The sequence below is a fragment of the Salmo salar genome, chromosome ssa11 (genome assembly GCF_905237065.1).
Source record: "Salmo salar chromosome ssa11, Ssal_v3.1, whole genome shotgun sequence".
NCBI classification, from domain to species: Eukaryota; Metazoa; Chordata; class Actinopteri; order Salmoniformes; family Salmonidae; genus Salmo; species Salmo salar.
The window spans coordinates 109,821,153-109,846,084 of record NC_059452.1 but is presented as its reverse complement, the minus strand read 5'-3'; the positions used below and the strand labels follow the sequence as shown (position 1 = coordinate 109,846,084).

At 43.7% G+C, this 24,932-nt stretch overlaps 1 protein-coding gene across 30 annotated transcripts in view; it reads left to right on the top strand.

The window, feature by feature from the left end:
- Positions 1–17,640, top strand: part of LOC106563947 (baculoviral IAP repeat-containing protein 2) — a 39,430-nt gene extending 21,790 nt beyond the window's left edge. For 28 of the 30 annotated variants that reach the window (XM_045690285.1, XM_045690284.1, XM_045690299.1 and 25 more), the window contains 10 exons: positions 2,592–2,883; positions 3,575–3,674; positions 5,985–6,063; positions 6,365–6,413; positions 7,166–7,278; positions 8,146–8,275; positions 9,298–9,396; positions 10,475–10,627; positions 13,574–13,615; positions 17,303–17,640. In XM_045690285.1, the coding sequence (XP_045546241.1) occupies positions 2,592–2,883; positions 3,575–3,674; positions 5,985–6,063; positions 6,365–6,413; positions 7,166–7,278; positions 8,146–8,275; positions 9,298–9,396; positions 10,475–10,627; positions 13,574–13,615; positions 17,303–17,496 (1,251 nt within the window). In that variant the 3' untranslated portion in view covers positions 17,497–17,640. Of the gene's footprint in view, positions 1–2,591; positions 2,884–3,574; positions 3,675–5,984; positions 6,064–6,364; positions 6,414–7,165; positions 7,279–8,145; positions 8,276–9,297; positions 9,397–9,736; positions 10,046–10,303; positions 10,443–10,474; positions 10,628–13,573; positions 13,616–17,302 lie in introns of those variants that run through there. The other 2 variants (XM_045690312.1, XM_045690313.1) reach the window with 2 other exon arrangements.
- The last annotated feature ends 7,292 nt before the right edge of the window (positions 17,641–24,932 follow it).

Below are 24,932 nucleotides of genomic sequence, written 5' to 3'. Positions count from 1 at the left end.
GCAAAGGTAATACAATTTTTCGAATAATAATTCTGAGTTTAGTGTCCCCCAAACTTGGTGGGTGTCAAAATAGCTAGCCGTGATGGCCGAGCTATGTACTCAGAATATTGCAAAATGTGCTTTCGCCGAAAAGCTATTTTAAAATCTGACATAGCGATTGCATAAAGGAGTTCTGTATCTATAATTCTTAAACTAATTTATGTATTTTGTCAATGTTTATGATGAGTAATTTAGTAAATTCACAGCAAGTTTTGGGTGGGAATACATGTTCTGAACATAACACACCAATGTAAAAAGCTGGTTTTTGATATAAATATGAACTTGATTGAACAAAACATGCATGTATTGTATAACATAATGTCCTAGGGTTGTCATCTGATGAAGATCATCAAAGGTTAGTGCTGCATTTAGCTGTGTTTTGGGTTTTATTAACATTATGTCCTAGCTTGGAAAATGGCTGTGTGATTTATTTTTGTCTATGTACTCTCCTAACAATCTAATGTTTTGCTTTCGCTGTAAAGCCTTTTTGAAATCGGACAATGTGGTTACCATCAAGAAGTGTATGTTTGAGAGAGTTGAATTATGACATTTTGTTGTTTTTGAATTTGCCGCCCTGATATTTCACTGGCTGTGTCCAGCAGGTGGGTAGCCCATAGAAGTTAACAATGTCTGAACTGTATTTCCGTTCAATTTGATGTTATTTTAATGGACAAAAATGTGCTTTTCTTTGAAAAACAAGGACATTTCTAAGTGACCCCAAACTTTTGAACGGTGGTGTATATAAAAAAATATTTTTTTTTCTGGGTCAAGGTTTGGCTTTTTCAGGAGAGGATTTATTTCTGCCACTTTGAGTGATTTTTTTGTTTTTGGTGGATAGGTCAGACATGTATGTTCAACATAGGAGGGCCAAGCACAGGAAGTAGCTCTCCAAGCACAGGAAGTAGCTCTTTCAGTAGTTGGAATAGGGTCCAGTAGCAAGGTTTAGAGGCCATGACTATTTTTGTGAATGTGTTGAGAGATAAAGGATTAAAAAAATTTAACTTTAGTGTCTCCATATATCCGAGGTCCTGGCAGTTCTTTGCAGACTCAGGACGACTGAGTTTTTTGGGGAAATAATAATCTGAGTTTGTTATGAGGGGCCACAGTGGCTCTCCGGTCTGCGTATCGGCATCCATTTTGGGGCGGAGACGAATGTTTGCAGTTTTTAATAGGATGTGAGACAGACTAACAAATCAATAGGAGCCCCTGGCCGTTAATCTGACCATGATAACGAGCTGGCCGGTAATCTGACCATGATAACGAGCTGGCCGGTAATCTGACCATGATAACGAGCTGGCCGGTAATCTGACCATGATAACGAGCTGGCCGGTAATCTGACCATGATAACGAGCTGGCCGGTAATCTGACCATGATAACGAGCTGGCCGGTAATCTGACCATGATAATGAGCTGGCTGCTTAGTTAATTTAGAAATCAAACAAAATCTACAGGAGTTAAATGTTCTGTTAATGGGAATTACCATAATGTAAATGTTCTGTTAGTATGAATTACCATAATCTAAATGTTAATATGAATTACCATAATCTAAATGTTCTGTTAGTGTGAATTACCATAATCTAAATGTTAATATGAATTACCATAATGTAAATGTTCTGTTAATGGGAATTACCATAATGTAAATGTTCTGTTAGTATGAATTACCATAATCTAAATGTTAATATGAATTACCATAATCTAAATGTTCTGTTAGTATGAATTACCATAATCTAAATGTTCTGTTAATATGAATTACCATAATCTAAATGTTCTGTTAATATGAATTACCATAATGTGCTTTCTGTCATTCTGACCACCCTAATGGGTGACGCACCCAATGCATATGGGTCTGGTAAATTTTCTCAAATGGCGGGTAAATGAAAAATCTTCCCGGTCACTTTGTCCGGAGAGCGAGAGATACGATTTGATTTGAATCTCTTTCCTCTCGGTGTGTCTCTCTCTAGCTCAGTAACTGGGAGCCAGGGGATTACTGTCTCCTCTCTGTTCCTGTAGCTCAGTAACTGGGAGCCAGGGGATTACTGTCTCCTCTCTGTTCCTGTAGCTCAGTAACTGGGAGCCAGGGGATTACTGTCTCCTCTCTGTTCCTGTAGCTCAGTAACTGGGAGCCAGGGGATTACTGTCTCCTCTCTGTTCCTGTAGCTCAGTAACTGGGAGCCAGGGGATTACTGTCTCCTCTCTGTTCCTGTAGCTCAGTAACTGGGAGCCAGGGGATTACTGTCTCCTCTCTGTTCCTGTAGCTCAGTAACTGGGAGCCAGGGGATTACTGTCTCCTCTCTGTTCCTGTAGCTCAGTAACTGGGAGCCAGGGGATTACTGTCTCCTCTCTGTTCCTGTAGCTCAGTAACTGGGAGCCAGGGGATTACTGTCTCCTCTCTGTTCCTGTAGCTCAGTAACTGGGAGCCAGGGGATTACTGTCTCCTCTCTGTTCCTGTAGCTCAGTAACTGGGAGCCAGGGGATTACTGTCTCCTCTCTGTTCCTGTAGCTCAGTAACTGGGAGCCAGGGGATTGATTACTGTCTCCTCTCTGTTCCTGTAGCTCAGTAACTGGGAGCCAGGGGACCGGGCCGTATCGGAGCACCAGAGACATTACCCCAACTGTCGCTTCGTCAGAGGAGACCGGGCCGACAACGTGTCCATGGCGGGCGGCGCTAGAGGTGTAGGAGTGCCCCCCGGGGCAGTAGCTCCCGTCTCCAGCCCCCCAGGTCTCAGTAACGTGTCTAATCCAGCCATGCAGCAGCGTGAGGAGCGGTTGCTCACCTTCGTCCACTGGCCTTTACGTATTCCTGTACGCCCCGAACAGCTGGCCAAGGCAGGGTTTTACTACGTTGGTGAGAGAAATATTCAAGATCTACATTCCAATATAACTTTTAGTTAACATGTATTTTTATACAGTTTTTTTGTTTAAACGGGTAAAAGTCATTGGCAACGAATGCCCTGTTAGTATCACCATAGACACGGTTCCTGTGATTGGAGGAAGCTTGGAGCTCCTGGTGTTCCCCTGGGCTTTACCCAAACATTTAGCAGGACCTCTACACCTCCTAATCACACCCTGGGTGTGTTGCAGGGCGTAATGATGATGTGTGTGTGTGTGTGTGTGTTGCAGGGCGTAATGAGGTGTGTGTGTGTGTGTGTGTTGCAGGGCGTAATGAGGTGTGTGTGTGTGTGTGTGTGTTGCAGGGCGTAATGAGGTGTGTGTGTTGCAGGGCGTAATGAGGTGTGTGTGTGTGTGTTGCAGGGCGTAATGAGGTGTGTGTGTTGCAGGGCGTAATGAGGTGTGTGTGTTGCAGGGTGTAATAATGTGTGTGTGTTGCAGGGTGTAATAATGATGATGGTGTGTGTGTGTTGCAGGGTGTAATAATGATGATGGTGTGTGTGTGTTGCAGGGTGTAATAATGATGAGAGTGTGTGTGTTGCAGGGCGTAATAATGATGATGGTGTGTGTGTGTTGCAGGGCGTAATAATGATGATGGTGTGTGTGTGTTGCAGGGTGTAATAATGATGAGAGTGTGTGTGTTGCAGGGCGTAATGACGACGTGAAGTGTTTCTGCTGTGACGGGGGTCTGAGGTGCTGGGAGTCAGGTGACGACCCCTGGGTGGAGCACGCCAAATGGTTCCCTAGGTAACCACCCCTTACAGCGCTGCCATATTACGTGTGTGTGTTGGTGACAAGCTGATTGAACAACGGGAAAATAGTACCAGACAGAGCCAGTAGTCGACTCACTCATCACCTTCAGACTTGATCACTGCAATGACTGGTAACCTATGTTACTGTGACTATGGTAACCTGTCAGTATATGTTACTGTGACTATGGTAACCTGTCAGTATATGTTACTGTGACTATGGTAACCTGTCAGTATATGTTACTGTGACTATGGTAACCTGTCAGTATATATTACTGTGGTGACTATGGTAACCTGTCAGTATATATTACTGTGGTGACTATGGTAACCTGTCAGTATATATTAATGTGGTGACTATGGTAACCTGTCAGTATATATTAATGTGGTGACTATGGTAACCTGTCAGTATATATTAATGTGGTGACTATGGTAACCTGTCAGTATATATTACTGTGGTGACTATGGTAACCTGTCAGTATATATTACTGTGGTGACTATGGTAACCTGTCAGTATATATTAATGTGGTGACTATGGTAACCTGTCAGTATATATTAATGTGGTGACTATGGTAACCTGTCAGTATATATTAATGTGACTATGGTAACCTGTCAGTATATGTTACTATGGTAACCTGTCAGTATATGTTACTGTGACTATGGTAACCTGTCAGTATATGTTACTATGGTAACCTGTCAGTATATGTTACTGTGACTATGGTAACCTGTCAGTATATGTTACTGTGACTATGGTAACCTGTCAGTATATATTACTGTGACTATGGTAACCTGTCAGTATATATTACTGTGACTATGGTAACCTGTCAGTATATATTACTGTGACTATGGTAACCTGTCAGTATATATTAATGTGGTGACTATGGTAACCTGTCAGTATATATTAATGTGGTGACTATGGTAACCTGTCAGTATATATGTTACTGTGACTATGGTAACCTGTCAGTATATATGTTACTGTGACTATGGTAACCTGTCAGTATATATTACTGTGACTATGGTAACCTGTCAGTATATATGTTACTGTGACTATGGTAACCTGTCAGTATATGTGACTATGGTAACCTGTCAGTATATATTAATGTGGTGACTATGGTAACCTGTCAGTATATATTAATGTGGTGACTATGGTAACCTGTCAGTATATATGTTACTGTGACTATGGTAACCTGTCAGTATATATTAATGTGGTGACTATGGTAACCTGTCAGTATATATTAATGTGGTGACTATGGTAACCTGTCAGTATATGTTACTGTGACTATGGTAACCTGTCAGTATATATTACTGTGACTATGGTAACCTGTCAGTATATGTTACTGTGACTATGGTAACCTGTCAGTATATGTTACTATGGTAACCTGTCAGTATATATTACTGTGACTATGGTAACCTGTCAGTATATATTACTGTGACTATGGTAACCTGTCAGTATATATTACTGTGACTATGGTAACCTGTCAGTATATATGTTACTGTGACTATGGTAACCTGTCAGTATATATTACTGTGACTATGGTAACCTGTCAGTATATATTACTGTGACTATGGTAACCTGTCAGTATATATGTTACTGTGACTATGGTAACCTGTCAGTATATATGTTACTGTGACTATGGTAACCTGTCAGTATATATTAATGTGGTGACTATGGTAACCTGTCAGTATATGTTACTATGGTAACCTGTCAGTATATGTTACTGTGACTATGGTAACCTGTCAGTATAAATATTACTGTGACTATGGTAACCTGTCAGTATATATTAATGTGGTGACTATGGTAACCTGTCAGTATATATTAATGTGGTGACTATGGTAACCTGTCAGTATATATTAATGTGGTGACTATGGTAACCTGTCAGTATATGTTACTGTGACTATGGTAACCTGTCAGTATATGTTACTGTGGTGACTATGGTAACCTGTCAGTATATATTACTGTGGTGACTATGGTAACCTGTCAGTATATATGTTACTGTGACTATGGTAACCTGTCAGTATATATGTTACTGTGACTATGGTAACCTGTCAGTATATATGTTACTGTGACTATGGTAACCTGTCAGTATATATGTTACTGTGACTATGGTAACCTGTCAGTATATATTACTGTGACTATGGTAACCTGTCAGTATATGTGACTATGGTAACCTGTCAGTATATATTAATGTGGTGACTATGGTAACCTGTCAGTATATATTAATGTGGTGACTATGGTAACCTGTCAGTATATATGTTACTGTGACTATGGTAACCTGTCAGTATATATTAATGTGACTATGGTAACCTCTAGGTGTGTGTACCTGCTCCAGGAGAAAGGTCAGGAGTTCGTCCATCAGATCCAGGCTCGTTTCCCTCGCCTCTTTGAACAGGTAACACCTGCTTCTGTTTATGCACCTTATTCACACCTGGCATCAATGACCTGTTTATGCACCGTAGGTGTGTGTGTGTGTGTGTGTGTGTGTTGATTAGGTGTGTGTGTGTGTGTGTGTGTGTGTGTGTGTGTGTGTGTGTGTGTGTGTGTGTGTGTGTGTGTGTGTGTGTGTATTGATTAGGTGTGTATTGATTAGCTGTCTGGTAGAACATTGTGATGTGAATAAAGATCCATCATATGACTGATCTGAACATCAGTCGAAACAGGAAGTAAACTCTCCTGGCTCCTCCCCCTTACAGCTCCTGACCAATGGGGACAGCATCTCCAGGGAGTTTGTGGACCCACCAAGTGAGTAACAATTCAAGTTTTTTGGACACTTGGTGTCTCGACAATATATAACAAAGAATTATAATATATGAATTTATTATTGTAGTTTTTTTAAATATAGTAGCTGCTTTGTGTTTACAGCTAATCAGTTGAACACCTGACTTGACCATCTTCTAGCCAGTTAGCTGAACAGGCAGAAGAAGAAACTAGGTGTTGTAGGAAAAACACAGACTAAACTCTGACAAATCAAAGTTTATTTGTCACGTGCGCTGAAGACAACATCCGGAGATGAAGTATATATTATACACTGTTGTAGCAAAGCTTGACAGGTTCGCATTACAATATTTGTTTTTAAGAATGTGTGAATCGTTCTGCTCAGCGAGGTGAAGAGCGGAAGAATTAACCCGAGCCTCGGTTTTATCTCCTGGAGAAAGCGGGGCTTCCGGGACCTTTCATCACGTTCAGATGTGGTGATTTTAGAGCTCTTCGTTATGAGGTGGTCGAGCTCCTCTCCATAGCTCTGTTGTAACGAGTGACCCACTGAAAGGGAACCACCGGTTTCCATAGCAGCAACCATAACGCTAACAGTTTCTCTCCTGCTCTTCCCTCCTTCCCTCTCCCTCCCTCCCGCTCGCTCTCTCCCGCTCTCGCCCGTTTTTCCCGCTCTCGCCCCGTCTCTCCCTCCTTCCCTCCCTCCCTCTCTCCCTCTCTCCTTCCCGCTCTCTCTCTCTCTCCCTCCTTCCCGCTCGCTCTCTCCCTCCCTCCCCCTCTAGTGGTCAACCTGGGTCCAGGTGAGGAGCGGTCGGAAGATGCAGTGATGATGAACACCCCGGTGGTTGTGTCGGCTCTGGAGATGGGATTTGAGCGTGACCTGGTCAAGCAGACGGTACATAATGTAATGATATTCCATTACGCTGAGGGACTCCCTGTCCGTCTATAAAAATACACTGAACAGAAATAGAAACACATGTTAAGTGTTGGTTTCATGAGCTGAAATAAAATATCACAGATTTTTTTTCCATACACACAGAAAGTGTATATCTCTCAAATTCTGTGCACAAATGTGTTTACACCCCTGTTAGTGAGCATTTGTCCTTTACCAAGATAATCCATCCACCTGACAGGTGTGGCATATCAAGAAGCTGATTAAATAGCATGATCATTACACAGGTGCACCTTGTGCTGGGGACAAGTAAAGGCCACTCTAAAATGTGCAGTTTTGTCACAACACAATGCCACAGATGTCTCAAGTTTTGAGGGAGCGTGCAGTTGGCATGCTGACTGCAGGAATGTCCACCAGAGCTGTTGCCAGAGAATTTAATGTTCACTTCTCTACCATAAGCCGCCTCCAACATTGTTTTAGAGAATTAGGCAGTATGTCCAACTGACCTCATAACCATAGACCGTGTGTGGTGTCGTGTGGACGAGCGGTTTGCTGTTGTGAACAGAGTGGCCCATGGTGGGGTTATGGTATGGACAGGCATAAGGTAAAATCCACTGAAATACCGTGATGCGGCCCATTTTTTATTATTATTATTTTTTTATTTAAAGGTATGTTACCAACAGTCATATCTGTATTCCCAGTCATGTGAAATTCATAGATTAGCACCTAATGAATTTATTTGGGTTAGGGTCCTCATATGAACTGTAATTCAGTAAAATCATTGAAATTGTTGCGTTTTTTATATTATTGTTCAGTATATATTTCCATTAAGCAGAGGGACTCACTGTCCTGTGTGTCTATAATCTACAGGTCCAGGGTAAGATCCTGACCAGCGGAGAGAACTACAAGACGGTCCAGGAACTGGTCTTAGACCTGCTGTCTGCCGAGGACCAAAAGAGAGAGGAGGAGAAAGAGATGCTGGCCGAGGAGATGGCTTCTGGTACGGCTGATATGAGGGAGGGAGGGAGGGAGGGAGGAGGGGAGGGAGGGAGGGAGGAGAGATGCTGGCCGACGAGATCTTTCTTCTGAAACTCGTCAGTCTATTCTTGTTCTGAGAAATGAAGGCTATTCCATGTGAGAAATTGCCAAGAAACTGAAGATCTCGTACAATGCTGTGTACTACTCCCTTCACAGAACAGAGCAAACTGTCTCTAACCAGAATAGAAAGAGGAGTGGGAGGCCCCGGTGCACAACTGAGCAAGAGGACAAGTACATTAGAGTGTCTAGTTTGAGAAACAGACGCCTCACAAGTCCTCAACTAGCAGCTTCATTAAATAGTTCCCACAAAACACCAGTCTCAACGTCAACAGTGAAGAGGCGACTCCGGGATGCCGGCCTTCTAGGCAGAGTTCCTCTGTCCAGTGTCTGTGTTCTTTTGCCCATCTTAATCTTTTATTTTTATTGGCCAGTCTGAGATATGGCTTTTTCTTTGCAACTCTGCCTAGAAGGGCAGCATCCCGGAGTCGCCTCTTCACTGTTGACGTTGAGACTGGTGTTTTGTGGGAACTATTTAATGAAGCTGCTAGTTGAGGACTTGTGAGGCGTCTGTTTCTCAACCTAGACACTCTAATGTACTTGTCCTCTTGTTTGCTGTAGTCCACGGTCAGCTCCTTTGTCTTGCTGACGTTGAGGGAGAAGTTGTTGTCCTCTGGCTTGGCCCAGGTAATAAGCTTCTGGTGCCAGAGTCCAACTGAATCGAATGCAAACGCCCTCTCCCAACGCCCTCGCCCTCTCCCAACGCCCAACGCCCTCTCCCAACGCCCTCTCCCAACGCCCTCTCCCAACGCCCTCTCCCAACGCCCAACGCCCTCTCCCAACGCCCTCTCCCAACGCCCTCTCCCAACGCCCTCTCCCAACGCCCTCGCCCAACGCCCTCGCCCAACGCCCTCGCCCAACGCCCTCGCCCAACGCCCTCGCCCAACGCCCTCGCCCAACTCTCTCTGCCCTGTCTCCTCTCTCCAGATGGTAATTCGTTCTTGAAGAGACACCAGGCAGCGTTGGTCCAGCGTCTGAAGAGTGTTGAGTCTGTCCTGGAGCACCTCCGAGAGCAGAATGTCATCAGTACGTCTTTACACTACTGAAATACTACTACAGTACTAATGAATATTATTAATGTTGTGAAGAGTGTCGAGTCTGTCCCGGACCTCCTCAGAGAACAGAATGTCATGAGTATGTTATTAATACATGGTATATACTACAAGCTGCTACTATTACAATATTAATGTTTAGTCGGTCCTGGAGCGCCCATCAGTATATCTTTATATTACTACATGTTAAACTACTAGCTACTACTACAGTACTATATTGATGTTATGATACCTCTACAGTAGGTGAGGAGTACAGTAGTCTCCAGGGCCAGTCCTCCCAGCAGCAGCTGACCTTTAACCCCCTGACCTTCTAGGTGGAGAGGAATACAGTAGTCTCCAGGGCCAGTCCTCCCAGCAGCAGCTGACCTTTAACCCCCTGACCTCCTAGGTGGAGAGGAATACAGTAGTCTCCAGGGCCAGTCCTCCCAGCAGCAGCTGACCTTTAACCCCCTGACCTTCTAGGTGGAGAGGAATACAGTAGTCTCCAGGGCCAGTCCTCCCAGCAGCAGCTGACCTTTAACCCCCTGACCTTCTAGGTGGAGAGGAATACAGTAGTCTCCAGGGCCAGTCCTCCCAGCAGCAGCTGACCTTTAACCCCCTGACCTCCTAGGTGGAGAGGAATACAGTAGTCTCCAGGGCCAGTCCTCCCAGCAGCAGGCCAGTGATGCTGTGCTGACCTCTAACCCCTGACCTCCTAGGTGGAGAGGAATACAGTAGTCTCCAGGGCCAGTCCTCTCAGCAGCAGACAGCCAGGCTGGAGGCTGACCTTGTGACCCCTGTCTCTTCAGGTGGAGAGGAATACAGTAGTCTCCAGGGCCAGTCCTCCCAGCAGCAGACAGCCAGAGGTGCTGAACCTTGGTGCTGACCCCCTGTCTCTTCAGGTGGAGAGGAATACAGTAGTCTCCAGGGCCAGTCCTCCCAGCAGCAGACAGCCAGGCTGATAGACTTGGTGCTGACCTCTGACCCCTGTCTCTTCAGGTGGAGAGGAATACAGTAGTCTCCAGGGCCAGTCCTCTCAGCAGCAGCTGACCTTTAACCCCCTGACCTTCTAGGTGGAGAGGAATACAGTAGTCTCCAGGGCCAGTCCTCCCAGCAGCAGACAGCCAGGCTGATAGACTTGGTGCTGACTAAAGGAAACGCAGCAGCTGAGGTCTTCAGGAACTGGATCCAGAAGAACGATGTCTACCTGCTCAGAGACCTCATGGGTAACCTTCTGATTACCCTAACCTGCTCAGAGACCTCATGGGTAAACCTTACTTCTGACCTTTAACCCCTAACCTGCTCAGAGACCTCATGGGTAAACCTTACTTCTGACCTTTAACCCCTAACCTGCTCAGAGACCTATGGGTAACCTTCCTTCTGACCTTTAACCCCTAACCTGCTCAGAGACCTCATGGGTAAACCTTACTTCTGACCTTTAACCCCTAACCTGCTCAGAGACCTCATGGGTAAACCTTACTTCTGACCTTTAACCCCTAACCTGCTCAGAGACCTCATGGGTAAACCTTCCTTCTGACCTTTAACCCCTAACCTGCTCAGAGACCTCATGGGTAAACCTTACTTCTGACCTTTAACCCCTAACCTGCTCAGAGACCTCATGGGTAAACCTTACTTCTGACCTTTCAACTCTTACCTCACACCCTAACTTCTTTTCCCCTTCCCCTAACCTGCTAGACTTCACCTTGAACATCCCTCACTGTGGATCGCCCTAGTCCCTTAACTAACCCCTAGTCCCTTTACTCCCTAGCACCCTAACCCCTAGTCCCTTTACTCCCTAGCACACTAACCCCTAGTCCCTTTAGCTCACTAACCCCTAGTCCCTTTACTCCCTAGCCCCTAACCCCTAGTCCCTTTACTCCCTAACCCCTAGTCCCTTTACTCCCTAGCACCCTAACCCCTAGTCCCTTTACTCCCTAACCCCTAGTCCCTTTACTCCCTAGCACCCTTCTGCTCCTAGTCTTCCTTTAGCTCCCTAGGACACTAACCCCTAATGCCTAGCACACTAACCCCTAGTCCCTTCTACTCCCAATCCCTAGTCCTGTTGACTCCTTAGCACTTACTCCCAACCCCTAGTTGTGAATCCTTAGCACATTAACCCCTAGTCCCTTCTACTCCCAACCCCTAGTCTGTTGACTCCTTAGCTCCCTAACCCCTAGTCCCTTCTGCTCCCAGCAACCCCTATGTGACTCCCTAGCACACTAACCCCTAGTCCCTTTACTCCCTAACCCCTAGTCCCTTTACTCCCTAGCACACTAACCCCTACTCCCTAGCACACTAACCCCTAGTCCCTTTACTCCCTAACCCCTAGTCCCTTCTACTCCCTAGTGGCACCCTAACCCCTAGTCCCTTCTACTCCCAGCACACTAACCCCTTTGACTCCCTAGCACACTAACCCCTAGTCCCTTCTACTCCCCAACCCCTAGTGAATCCTTAACTCCTTAACCCCTAGTCCCTTCTACTCCCTAGTTGTGGCACCCTAACCCCTAGTCCCTTCTGCTCCCAATCCCTAGTGGCATCCCTAACCCCTAGTCCCTTTACTCCCTAGCACCCTAACCCCTAGTCCCTTTACTCCCTAGCACCCTAACCCCTAGTCCCTTTACTCCCTAGCACACTAACCCCTACTCCCTAGCACACTAACCCCTAGTCCCTTTACTCCCTAGCACCCTTCTGCTCCTAATCTTCAGTTTCCTAAGACCCCTAGTTTCCTAATGCCTAGCCCCCTAACCCCTAGTCCCTTCTACTCCCAATCCCTAGTTGTGGAATCCTTAGCTCCTTAACCCCTAGTCCCTTCTACTCCCCAATCCCTAGTTGTTGAATCCTTAGCTCCTTAACCCCTAGTCCCTTCTACTCCCAATCCCTAGTTGTGGAATCCTTAACCCCTAGTCCCTTCTACTCCCAATCCCTAGTTGTGGAATCCTTAGCTCCTTAACCCCTAGTCCCTTCTACTCCCAATCCCTAGTTGTGGAATCCTTAGCTCCTTAACCCCTAGTCCCTTCTACTCCCAATCCCTAGTTGTGGAATCCTTAGCTCCTTAACCCCTAGTCCCTTCTACTCCCCAATCCCTAGTTGTGGAATCCTTAGCTCCTTAACCCCTAGTCCCTTCTACTCCCAATCCCTAGTTGTGGAATCCTTAGCTCCTTAACCCCTAGTCCCTTCTACTCCCCAATCCCTAGTTGTGGAATCCTTAACCCCTAGTCCCTTCTACTCCCAATCCCTAGTTGTTGGAATCCTTAGCTCCTTAACCCCTAGTCCCTTCTACTCCCAATCCCTAGTTGTTGAATCCTTAGCTCCTTAGCCCCTAGTCCCTTCTACTCCCCAATCCCTAGTTGTTGAATCCTTAGCTCCTTAACCCCTAGTCCCTTCTACTCCCCAATCCCTAGTTGTTGAATCCTTAGCTCCTTAACCCCTGGTCATGGGGTGTCCAGCATTCCAGGTTTGGGAAGGATGGTGGGATGTTGTATCGTTCTGAGCTTGTCTGTGAGAATGATTGGTGTGTAGATTAGAGGTTAGGGGGCTAAGAGGTTAGGGGGCTAAGGGGCTAGAGGTCAGGGGTCAGCCTACTAAACCATCAGATTGACCCATCCTTGTATAGAAAGGTTATCACCCAGCTCAGTGCCAGTTCAGTTCAGTCCAGTTAGTCCCACTTCACGTTCAGTCGTCCCAGTTCAGTCCAGTTAGTCCCACTTCACCCAGTTCAGTCCAGTTAGTCCCAGTTGAGTCCAGTTAGTCCCACTTCGACCCAGCTTCAGTCCAGTTAGTCCCACTTCACCCCACTTCAGTCCAGTTAGTCCCACTTCACCCAGCTCAGCTCAGTCCAGTTAGTCCCACTTCAGTCCAGTTAGTCCCACTTCAGTCCAGTTAGTCCCACTTCAGTCCAGTTAGTCCCACTTCAGTCCAGTTAGTCCCACTTCACCCAGCTCAGCTCAGTCCAGTTAGTCCCACTCCACCCAGCTCAGCTCAGTCCAGTTAGTCCCACTTCGACCCACTTCAGTCCAGTTAGTCCCACTTCGACCCACTTCAGTCCAGTTAGTCCCACTTCGACCCAGTTCAGTTAGTCCCACTTCAACCCACTTCAGTCCAGTTAGTCCCACTTCAGTCCAGTTAGTCCCACTTCAGTCCAGTTTAATTGTTGTTCTCAATGCCCCTTTCAGCCCAGGCAAATGAAGCCTCAACACCAAGTCAAGATCTCTCAGGTATATATATACATACACACACACACACACACACACACACACACTGCCTGGCTACACACACACACACACACTGTTTCACACACAAAGTTACACACACACACTGCCTGGCTATATGTGTGTATATATACACACACACTGTTTCATACACACACTGCCTGGCTATATATACACACACACACACACACACACACACACACACACACACACACACACACACACACGCTGCCTGGCTATATATACACACACACACACACACACACTGCCTGGCTGTAGACACACACACCTCTACATACAGGGCTTTTGTCTGCTTGTAGCTTTGGCTTTGAGACCTGCTGGCCCGTGGAGCTTTAGCTTCGAGACCTGCTGGCCCGTGGAGCTTTGAGACCTGCTGGCCCGTGGAGCTTTGAGACCTGCTGGCCCGTGGAGCTTTGAGACCTGCTGGCCCGTGGAGCTTTGAGACCTGCTGGCCCGTGGAGCTTTGGCCGAGACCTGCTGGCCCGTGTAGCTTTGGCTTCGAGACCTGCTGGCCCGTGGAGCTTGGCTTTGAGACCTGCTGGCCCGTGGAGCTTTGGCCGAGACCTGCTGGCCCGTGGAGCTTTGAGACCTGCTGGCCCGTGGAGCTTTGGCTTCGAGACCTGCTGGCCCGTGGAGCTTTGGCTTCGAGACCTGCTGGCCCGTGGAGCTTTGAGACCTGCTGGCCCGTGGAGCTTCGAGACCTGCTGGCCCGTGGAGCTTTGAGACCTGCTGGCCCGTGGAGCTTTGGCTTTGAGACCTGCTGGCCCGTGTAGCTTTGGCTTTGAGACCTGCTGGCCCGTGGAGCTTTGAGACCTGCTGGCCCGTGGAGCTTTGGCTTTGAGACCTGCTGGCCCGTGGAGCTTTGAGACCTGCTGGCCCGTGTAGCTTTGGCTTCGAGACCTGCTGGCCCGTGTAGCTTTGGCTTTGAGACCTGCTGGCCCGTGGAGCTTTGAGACCTGCTGGCCCGTGGAGCTTTGGCTTTGAGACCTGCTGGCCCGTGGAGCTTTGGCTTTGAGACCTGCTGGCCGGTGGAGCTTCGAGACCTGCTGGCCCGTGTAGCTTTGGCTTCGAGACCTGCTGGCCCGTGGAATGAGGCCTTGGAACTGGGATGGATGGGCGGGGTCAGAAGTGTCATCCAATGGGAGGGGTTTAATCTCCTGAGAGCTGCTATTGGCTGTCAGCAGTGATTGACAGTAGGGTGGTTCTGAGGCCTCGTTACCTTGCTCTACTCTGCACTGGTAAGAGAGCGGTGTGTCAGTCTGTGTTTCGTGGCTTGGTGTTTGTCTCTGTCCGTTAGTGCGCTCATCACACGGGATATTCTCAGACAACACTGGCCTGATATTTTGTTGTTGTTGATGCTACTAGGGTGAGAGATGCGTTTGCCAGAGAGAGAGATCTGTCATTTACAAAATGACTCTGACTTGCCAGATGGTGGCGCTATAACCATCTGTTGAAAGGTGACGCCCCGTTTGACCCAAAGCCATGAGATTCAGAACATTAGGATCCTCTCTTCACCAGGAACACGTTTCCCTCGGGTCCACCGTGATGGATTCAACGGCATGTGAAATTTAAAAATAACAACACTACTAATCTGTCACCGAATTAACGATCTGCGGCTTCTATGGACAATGGTCTCTCAACGCACTACTTTCCAGACTAGCACCTAAAACCACATGACCTTTATTGACCAATAAGTATTCACGTGGGCTGGCATATAAATCAGTTAAGGATATTCGTATTGTAACAACCATTTGGTACACGTGTTGCAACCACTGTCAGGACTCAACATATAATAACATCTACGAGGATGTTGATATCGGCCACACGGTGTGGCTGTAATAGCCTCATCTTTAATATACAGCGCCTTCGAAAAGTATTCAGACCCCTTTCCCACATTTTGTTACTTTACAGCCTTATTCTAAAATTGATTAAATCTGGGGGGGGGGGGTTTACCTTCAATCTACACAAAATACCCCATAATGACAAAGCAAAAACAGATCTTCAGACATTTTTTGCTAATTTTATTAAAAATAAAAAAAGATCCCATTTCCATAAGTATTTATTGGGGAGTTTTATTTTTACGTAGGGAGATAGTTTGAAGTTGGACATGCCTCCACCATGCTTCACCGTAAGGATTCTTCCAGATGTGATGTTTGGCATTCAGACCAGAGGTCCATCTTGGTTTCATCAGGCCAGAGTATGTTGTTTCTCATGGTCTGAGTCTTTAGGTGCCTTTTGGCAAACTCCAAGCGGGCTGTCATGTGCCTTTTACTGAGGAGTGGCTTCCGTCTGATTGGTGGAGTGCTGCAGAGATGGTTGTCCTTGGAACTCTGGAGCTCTGTCAGAGGGACCAGCAGGTTCTTGGTCACCTCCCTGACCAAGACTCTTCTCCCCTGGTTGCTCAGTTTGGCCGGGCGGCCAGCTCCAGGAAGAGTCTTGGTGGATCCAAACTTCTTCCATTTAAGAATGATGGAGGCCACTGTGTTCTTGGGGACCTTCAATGCTGCAGACATTTTTTTGGTACCCCTCCCCCAGATCTGTGCCTCGACACAATCCTTTCCCGGTGCTCTACGGACAATTCCTTCGACCTCATGGCTTGGTTTTTGCTCTGACATGCACTGTCAACTGTGGGACCTTATATAGACCGGTGTGTGCCTTTCCAAATTATGTCCAATCAAATGAATTTACCGCAGGTGGACTCCAATCATGTTGTAGAAACATCTCAAGGATGATCAATGGAAACAGGATGCACCTGAGCTCAATTTAGTCTCATAGCAAAGGGTCTGAATACTTATGTAAATAAGGTATCTGGTTTATATTTTTAATACAATTGCTAAAATTTCTAAAAACCTGTTTTTGTTTTGTCATTATGGGGTATTGTGTGTAAATTGCTGAGGATTTTTATTTATATAATCCATTATAGAATAAGGCCGTAACATAACAAAATGTGGAAAAAGTCAAGGGGTCTGAATACTTTCCGAAGGCAACTGTTTCACAGTAATGAAATTTGGCACATGCTCCGGATATGAGTCTAGCTAACCCACGTGATATCTCAGACACCACTGGCCCGATTTTGACATAACTTGGATGAATGATGCATCTGTGTACAATATCCAAGATGCAGTAAAAAAAAATAATATATAAATTGAATAATGAAGTAAGATTTCTGCGACATACTTGAGTGCGAACCCATTACACCTTGGCGGGTTTTATGCTTCTGGGTTTTCTTGATTTAAATGATGCGTCTTGCCATAGAAATCCATCATTTACAAAATTACACTGGCGGCCCGAGGGGAGCGCTGGGTCACTGGCGGCCCGAGGGGAGCGCTGGGTCATTCGTGGGACTACGGGCTTGCACTAGCATGGGCGGCAGGTAGCCTAGCGGTTAAGAGCTTTGGGCCAGTAACTGAAAGGTTGTTGTTTCGAATCCCCGAGCCAGCAAGGTGGAAAAATCTGCCGTTTTTGCCTTTGAGCAAGGCAGTTAACCAACAACAACTGTTCCCTGGGTGCCGACGACGTGGACGCTGATTATGGCAGCCCCCTGCACCCTCTCTGATTCAGGAAGACACATTTCAGTTGATCTGCTTAGGCATCTTGTTTACTGTTGTTTTTCACTTTGCATCTCTATTCTTCCCACTCCATCTCCCTTCCCCCACTTCTTCCTCACTCCAGACCTGCCGATGGAGGAGCAGCTACGGCGACTACAGGAAGAGCGGACCTGTAAGGTGTGTATGGACAAGGAGGTGAACATGGTGTTTATCCCGTGTGGTCACCTGGTGGTCTGTAAGGACTGTGCTCCCTCTCTGAGGAAATGTCCCATCTGCAGAGGACTGGTCAAGGGCACCGTCCGAACCTTCCTCTCCTAGAAGACCTCCAGGAAACCTTCCTCTCCTCGGAGACCTCCAGGAAACAGGGACCCTTCTAACACTGTCAAACTTCCACTCCTAGGAGACCGATGTTTGACACTGGTAGATCATCTGTACCATGTGTTAATAAAGTTATTTTCATAACCCTTTTCTGAAATGTTTCATTCATTCAGGATAAAAACCCACTGTAGAAACCAAACAAAGATTCATAAGTTACAATTTACCATGTTATAGTATTATAGTGGACAGTGACCACACCATGTTATAGTATTATAGTGGACAGTAACCACACCATGTTATAGTATTATAGTGGACAGTAACCACACCATGTTATAGTATTATAGTGGACAGTAACCACACCATGTTATAGTATTATAGTGGACAGTAACCACACCATGTTATAGTGGACAGTAACCACACCATGTTATAGTATTATAGTGGACAGTAACCACACCATGTTATAGTGGACAGTAACCACACCATGTTATAGTATTATAGTGGACAGTAACCACACCATGTTATAGTGGACAGTAACCACACCATGTTATAGTATTATAGTGGACAGTAACCACACCATGTTATAGTGGACAGTAACCACACCATGTTATAGTATTATAGTGGACAGTAACCACACCATGTTATAGTGGACAGTAACCACACCATGTTATAGTATTATAGTGGACAGTAACCACACCATGTTATAGTATTATAGTGGACAGTAACCACACCATGTTATAGTATTATAGTGGACAGTAACCACACCATGTTATAGTATTATAGTGGACAGTAACCACACCATGTTATAGTATTATAGTGGACAGTAACCACACCATGTTATAGTATTATAGTGGACAGTAACCACACCATGTTATAGTATTATAGTGGACAGTAACCACACCATGTTATAGTATTATAGTGGACAGTAACCACACCATGTTATAGTATTATAGTAGACAGTAACCACACCATGTTATAGTATTATAGTAGACAGTAACCACACCATGTTATAGTATTATAGTGGACAGTAACCACACCATGTTATAGTATTATAGTAGACAGTAACCACACCATGTTATAGTATTATAGTGGACAGTAACCACACCATGTTATAGTATTATAGTGGACAGTAACCACACCATGTTATAGTATTATAGTGGACAGTAACCACACCATGTTATAGTATTATAGTGGACAGTAACCACACCATGTTATAGTATTATAGTGGACAGTAACCACACCATGTTATAGTATTATAGTGGACAGTAACCACACCATGTTATAGTAGACAGTAACCACACCATGTTATAGTATTATAGTGGACAGTAACCACACCATGTTATACTATTATAGTGGACAGTAACTATAGTATTATAGAAGACAGTAACCACACCATGTTATAGTATTATAGTGGACAGTAACCACACCATGTTATAGTATTATAGTGGACAGTAACCACACCATGTTATAGTATTATAGTGGACAGTGACCACACCATGTTATAGTATTATAGTGGACAGTAACCACACCATGTTATAGTATTATAGTGGACAGTAACCACACCATGTTATAGTATTATAGTGGACAGTAACCACACCATGTTATAGTATTATAGTGGACAGTAACTATAGTATTATAGTAGACAGTAACCACACCATGTTATAGTATTATAGTGGACAGTAACCACACCATGTTATAGTATTATAGTGGACAGTAACCACACCATGTTATAGTATTATAGTGGACAGTAACTATAGTATTATAGTAGACAGTAACCACACCATGTTATAGTATTATAGTGGACAGTAACCACACCATGTTATAGTATTATAGTGGACAGTAACCACACCATGTTATAGTATTATAGTGGACAGTAACCACACCATGTTATAGTATTATAGTGGACAGTAACCACACCATGTTATAGTATTATAGTGGACAGTAACCACACCATGTTATAGTATTATAGTGGACAGTAACCACACCATGTTATAGTATTATAGTGGACAGTGACCACACCATGTTATAGTATTATAGTGGACAGTAACCACACCATGTTATAGTATTATAGTGGACAGTAACCACACCATGTTATAGTATTATAGTGGACAGTAACCACACCATGTTATAGTACTATAGTGGACAGTAACCACACCATGTTATAGTATTATAGTGGACAGTAACCACACCATGTTATAGTATTATAGTGGACAGTAACCACACCATGTTATAGTATTATAGTGGACAGTAACCACACCATGTTATAGTATTATAGTGGACAGTAACCACACCATGTTATAGTATTATAGTGGACAGTAACCACACCATGTTATAGTATTATAGTGGACAGTGACCACACCATGTTATAGTATTATAGTGGACAGTAACCACACCATGTTATAGTGGACAGTAACCACACCATGTTATAGTATTATAGTGGACAGTAACCACACCATGTTATAGTATTATAGTGGACAGTAACCACACCATGTTATAGTATTATAGTGGACAGTAACTATAGTATTATAGTAGACAGTAACCACACCATGTTATAGTATTATAGTGGACAGTAACCACACCATGTTATAGTATTATAGTGGACAGTAACCACACCATGTTCTAAATAGTATTATAGTGGACAGTAACCACACCATGTTATAGTATTATAGTGGACAGTAACCACACCATGTTATAGTATTATAGTGGACAGTAACCACACCATGTTATAGTATTATAGTGGACAGTAACCACACCATGTTTATCAATAGTATTATAGTGGACAGTAACCACACCATGTTATAGTATTATAGTGGACAGTAACCACACCATGTTATAGTATTATAGTGGACAGTAACCACACCATGTTATAGTATTATAGTGGACAGTAACCACACCATGTTATAGTATTATAGTGGACAGTAACCACACCATGTTATAGTATTATAGTGGACAGTAACCACACCATGTTATAGTATTATAGTGGACAGTGACCACACCATGTTATAGTATTATAGTGGACAGTAACCACACCATGTTATAGTATTATAGTGGACAGTAACCACACCATGTTATAGTATTATAGTGGACAGTAACCACACCATGTTATAGTGGACAGTAACCACACCATGTTATAGTATTATAGTGGACAGTAACCACACCATGTTATAGTAGACAGTAACCACACCATGTTATAGTATTATAGTGGACAGTAACCACACCATGTTATAGTATTATAGTGGACAGTAACCACACCATGTTATAGTATTATAGTGGACAGTAACCACACCATGTTATAGTATTATAGTGGACAGTAACCACACCATGTTATAGTATTATAGTGGACAGTAACCACACCATGTTATAGTATTATAGTGGACAGTGACCACACCATGTTATAGTATTATAGTGGACAGTAACCACACCATGTTATAGTATTATAGTGGACAGTAACCACACCATGTTATAGTATTATAGTGGACAGTAACCACACCATGTTATAGTACTATAGTGGACAGTAACCACACCATGTTATAGTATTATAGTGGACAGTAACCACACCATGTTATAGTATTATAGTGGACAGTAACCACACCATGTTATAGTATTATAGTGGACAGTAACCACACCATGTTATAGTATTATAGTGGACAGTAACCACACCATGTTATAGTATTATAGTGGACAGTAACCACACCATGTTATAGTATTATAGTGGACAGTGACCACACCATGTTATAGTATTATAGTGGACAGTAACCACACCATGTTATAGTGGACAGTAACCACACCATGTTATAGTATTATAGTGGACAGTAACCACACCATGTTATAGTATTATAGTGGACAGTAACCACACCATGTTATAGTATTATAGTGGACAGTAACTATAGTATTATAGTAGACAGTAACCACACCATGTTATAGTATTATAGTGGACAGTAACCACACCATGTTATAGTATTATAGTGGACAGTAACCACACCATGTTCTATCAATAGTATTATAGTGGACAGTAACCACACCATGTTATAGTATTATAGTGGACAGTAACCACACCATGTTATAGTATTATAGTGGACAGTAACCACACCATGTTATAGTATTATAGTGGACAGTAACCACACCATGTTCTATCAATAGTATTATAGTGGACAGTAACCACACCATGTTATAGTATTATAGTGGACAGTAACCACACCATGTTATAGTATTATAGTGGACAGTAACCACACCATGTTATAGTATTATAGTGGACAGTAACCACACCATGTTATAGTATTATAGTGGACAGTAACCACACCATGTTATAGTATTATAGTGGACAGTGACCACACCATGTTATAGTATTATAGTGGACAGTAACCACACCATGTTATAGTATTATAGTGGACAGTAACCACACCATGTTATAGTATTATAGTGGACAGTAACCACACCATGTTATAGTGGACAGTAACCACACCATGTTATAGTATTATAGTGGACAGTAACCACACCATGTTATAGTAGACAGTAACCACACCATGTTATAGTATTATAGTGGACAGTAACCACACCATGTTATAGTATTATAGTGGACAGTAACCACACCATGTTATAGTATTATAGTGGACAGTAACCACACCATGTTATAGTATTATAGTGGACAGTGACCACACCATGTTATAGTATTATAGTGGACAGTAACCACACCATGTTATAGTATTATAGTGGACAGTAACCACACCATGTTATAGTATTATAGTGGACAGTAACCACACCATGTTATAGTATTATAGTGGACAGTGACCACACCATGTTATAGTATTATAGTGGACAGTAACCACACCATGTTATAGTATTATAGTGGACAGTAACCACACCATGTTATAGTATTATAGTGGACAGTAACCACACCATGTTATAGTATTATAGTGGACAGTGACCACACCATGTTATAGTATTATAGTGGACAGTAACCACACCATGTTATAGTATTATAGTGGACAGTAACCACACCATGTTATAGTATTATAGTGGACAGTAACCACACCATGTTATAGTATTATAGTGGACAGTAACCACACCATGTTATAGTATTATAGTGGACAGTAACCACACCATGTTATAGTATTATAGTGGACAGTAACCACACCATGTTATAGTATTATAGTGGACAGTAACCACACCATGTTATAGTATTATAGTGGACAGTAACCACACCATGTTATAGTATTATAGTGGACAGTGACCACACCATGTTATAGTATTATAGTGGACAGTAACCACACCATGTTATAGTATTATAGTGGACAGTAACCACACCATGTTATAGTATTATAGTGGACAGTGACCACACCATGTTATAGTATTATAGTGGACAGTAACCACACCATGTTATAGTATTATAGTGGACAGTAACCACACCATGTTATAGTATTATAGTGGACAGTAACCACACCATGTTATAGTATTATAGTAGACAGTAACCACACCATGTTATAGTATTATAGTGGACAGTGACCACACCATGTTATAGTATTATAATGGACAGTAACCACACCATGTTATAGTATTATAGTGGACAGTAACCACACCATGTTATAGTATTATAGTGGACAGTAACCACACCATGTTATAGTATTATAGTGGACAGTGACCACACCATGTTATAGTATTATAGTGGACAGTGACCACACCATGTTATAGTATTATAGTGGACAGTAACCACACCATGTTATAGTATTATAGTGGACAGTAACCACACCATGTTATAGTATTATAGTAGACAGTAACCACACCATGTTATAGTATTATAGTAGACAGTAACCACACCATGTTATAGTATTATAGTGGACAGTAACCACACCATGTTATAGTATTATAGTGGACAGTAACCACACCATGTTATAGTATTATAGTGGACAGTAACCACACCATGTTATAGTGTTATAGTGGACAGTAACCACACCATGTTATAGTATTATAGTGGACAGTAACCACACCATGTTATAGTATTATAGTGGACAGTAACCACACCATGTTATAGTATTATAGTGGACAGTAACCACACCATGTTATAGTATTATAGTGGTGGTGACTGACATGCCTCGACAGCCACTGAGCGTTTTGAAGCACAAACACCAGGAGATTTGGTTGAAAGGTTACAGCCACTCTCATAAAAACGCGGCCGCTGACAACTCGTACATAGGGTCCGACCTTTTCATTTGCGCATCGAACACCAACACCACCCGCTGGTGGGGGGGTCCCGAGGCACAAAGGGGGGGAATAGTAGCCCAGACTAAACTAAAACGCACGTTGGTTCAATTTGATTGTGCATTTTCCATTGAGAGAAGCTATTTAGAGTAGCTCCGGTCTTATGTCGATAGCAGTGAGGATTAAATTCCAGATTTAGTCCGTTAGGCCAAACGGTACTATTTCTGTCGGTCAATATTAACTTCTAGAGTAAGGTTAGAAATTAGAAGTTAACTGTCCGGTAAACCGAGCCGAATAATTTGCCTACCGCACTAAAACAGTGTGGGCAGACCGTATGCGTATTTTGTATTTAAGTACCGTGTCGCTCCGGTCAACATAAACGCTAGCAGAATATGCTGAATGGGGTTAAGGTGAGACGTCACTAGAAAACCCACCCTTTCCATAAGGGAAAGGATCCTATTTTGGTGGCTTGGAAGGATACTCCTGAACCAAAGTAGCAATATCTTAGCATTACGGGTAAGCTAACAGAGAGGGAACATTTTACCCTCCACCGTAACACGTTTAAAATTTCTCCGCTAGCGCGACGGAAGTCCTACCTTTGTACTTCCGTTTAAATTTCAGCATTCCGCACCCTGGTGGTGAAGAATTGCCAGTACATCTCTAGGGGGAATTCAAACGTGGAGCACGGTAACATATCCAGACAATCACAATTGACTGGATATGACGTCTCATTCAATTTAACTAACAAGTGAAATTGCCAGATTTACCTTTTCAAGTGGATCTTTCAAATAATATCCAAAATTGATTGGGCGTCTACAATGAGACATGATTAACTTTTTCCAAACTTAACTTAGATGAAGCAATGCTCTCAGGTTAATTGAAAGTTAATTCCCAGATAGCCTATACAGGTTTGATATATCATAAATAGATTAATCAGTAAAATCTGCTTTAGCAAGGCACAGTCAGTAAAACCCCTTTACGGACGCTCAGCCCCAGGGAGGAGCGTACCCTAGTGGTGAAGGGTCCCAACATTTGAACTACGGTTTACACTTATGATATCCAATCAATGGAGATTGTATGGATTATCGTCTCATTCAATTTATTTAGTTAAATTGTCGAACATACCTTTCTAGGTTCTTCCAATTAAATGAGACAACTTAAACTTTGCATATTAACCTGGATGAAGCAACCTCTCAGGTAATTCAAGTTTAATACCCAGATAGCCTACCCAGGTAGGACTAATC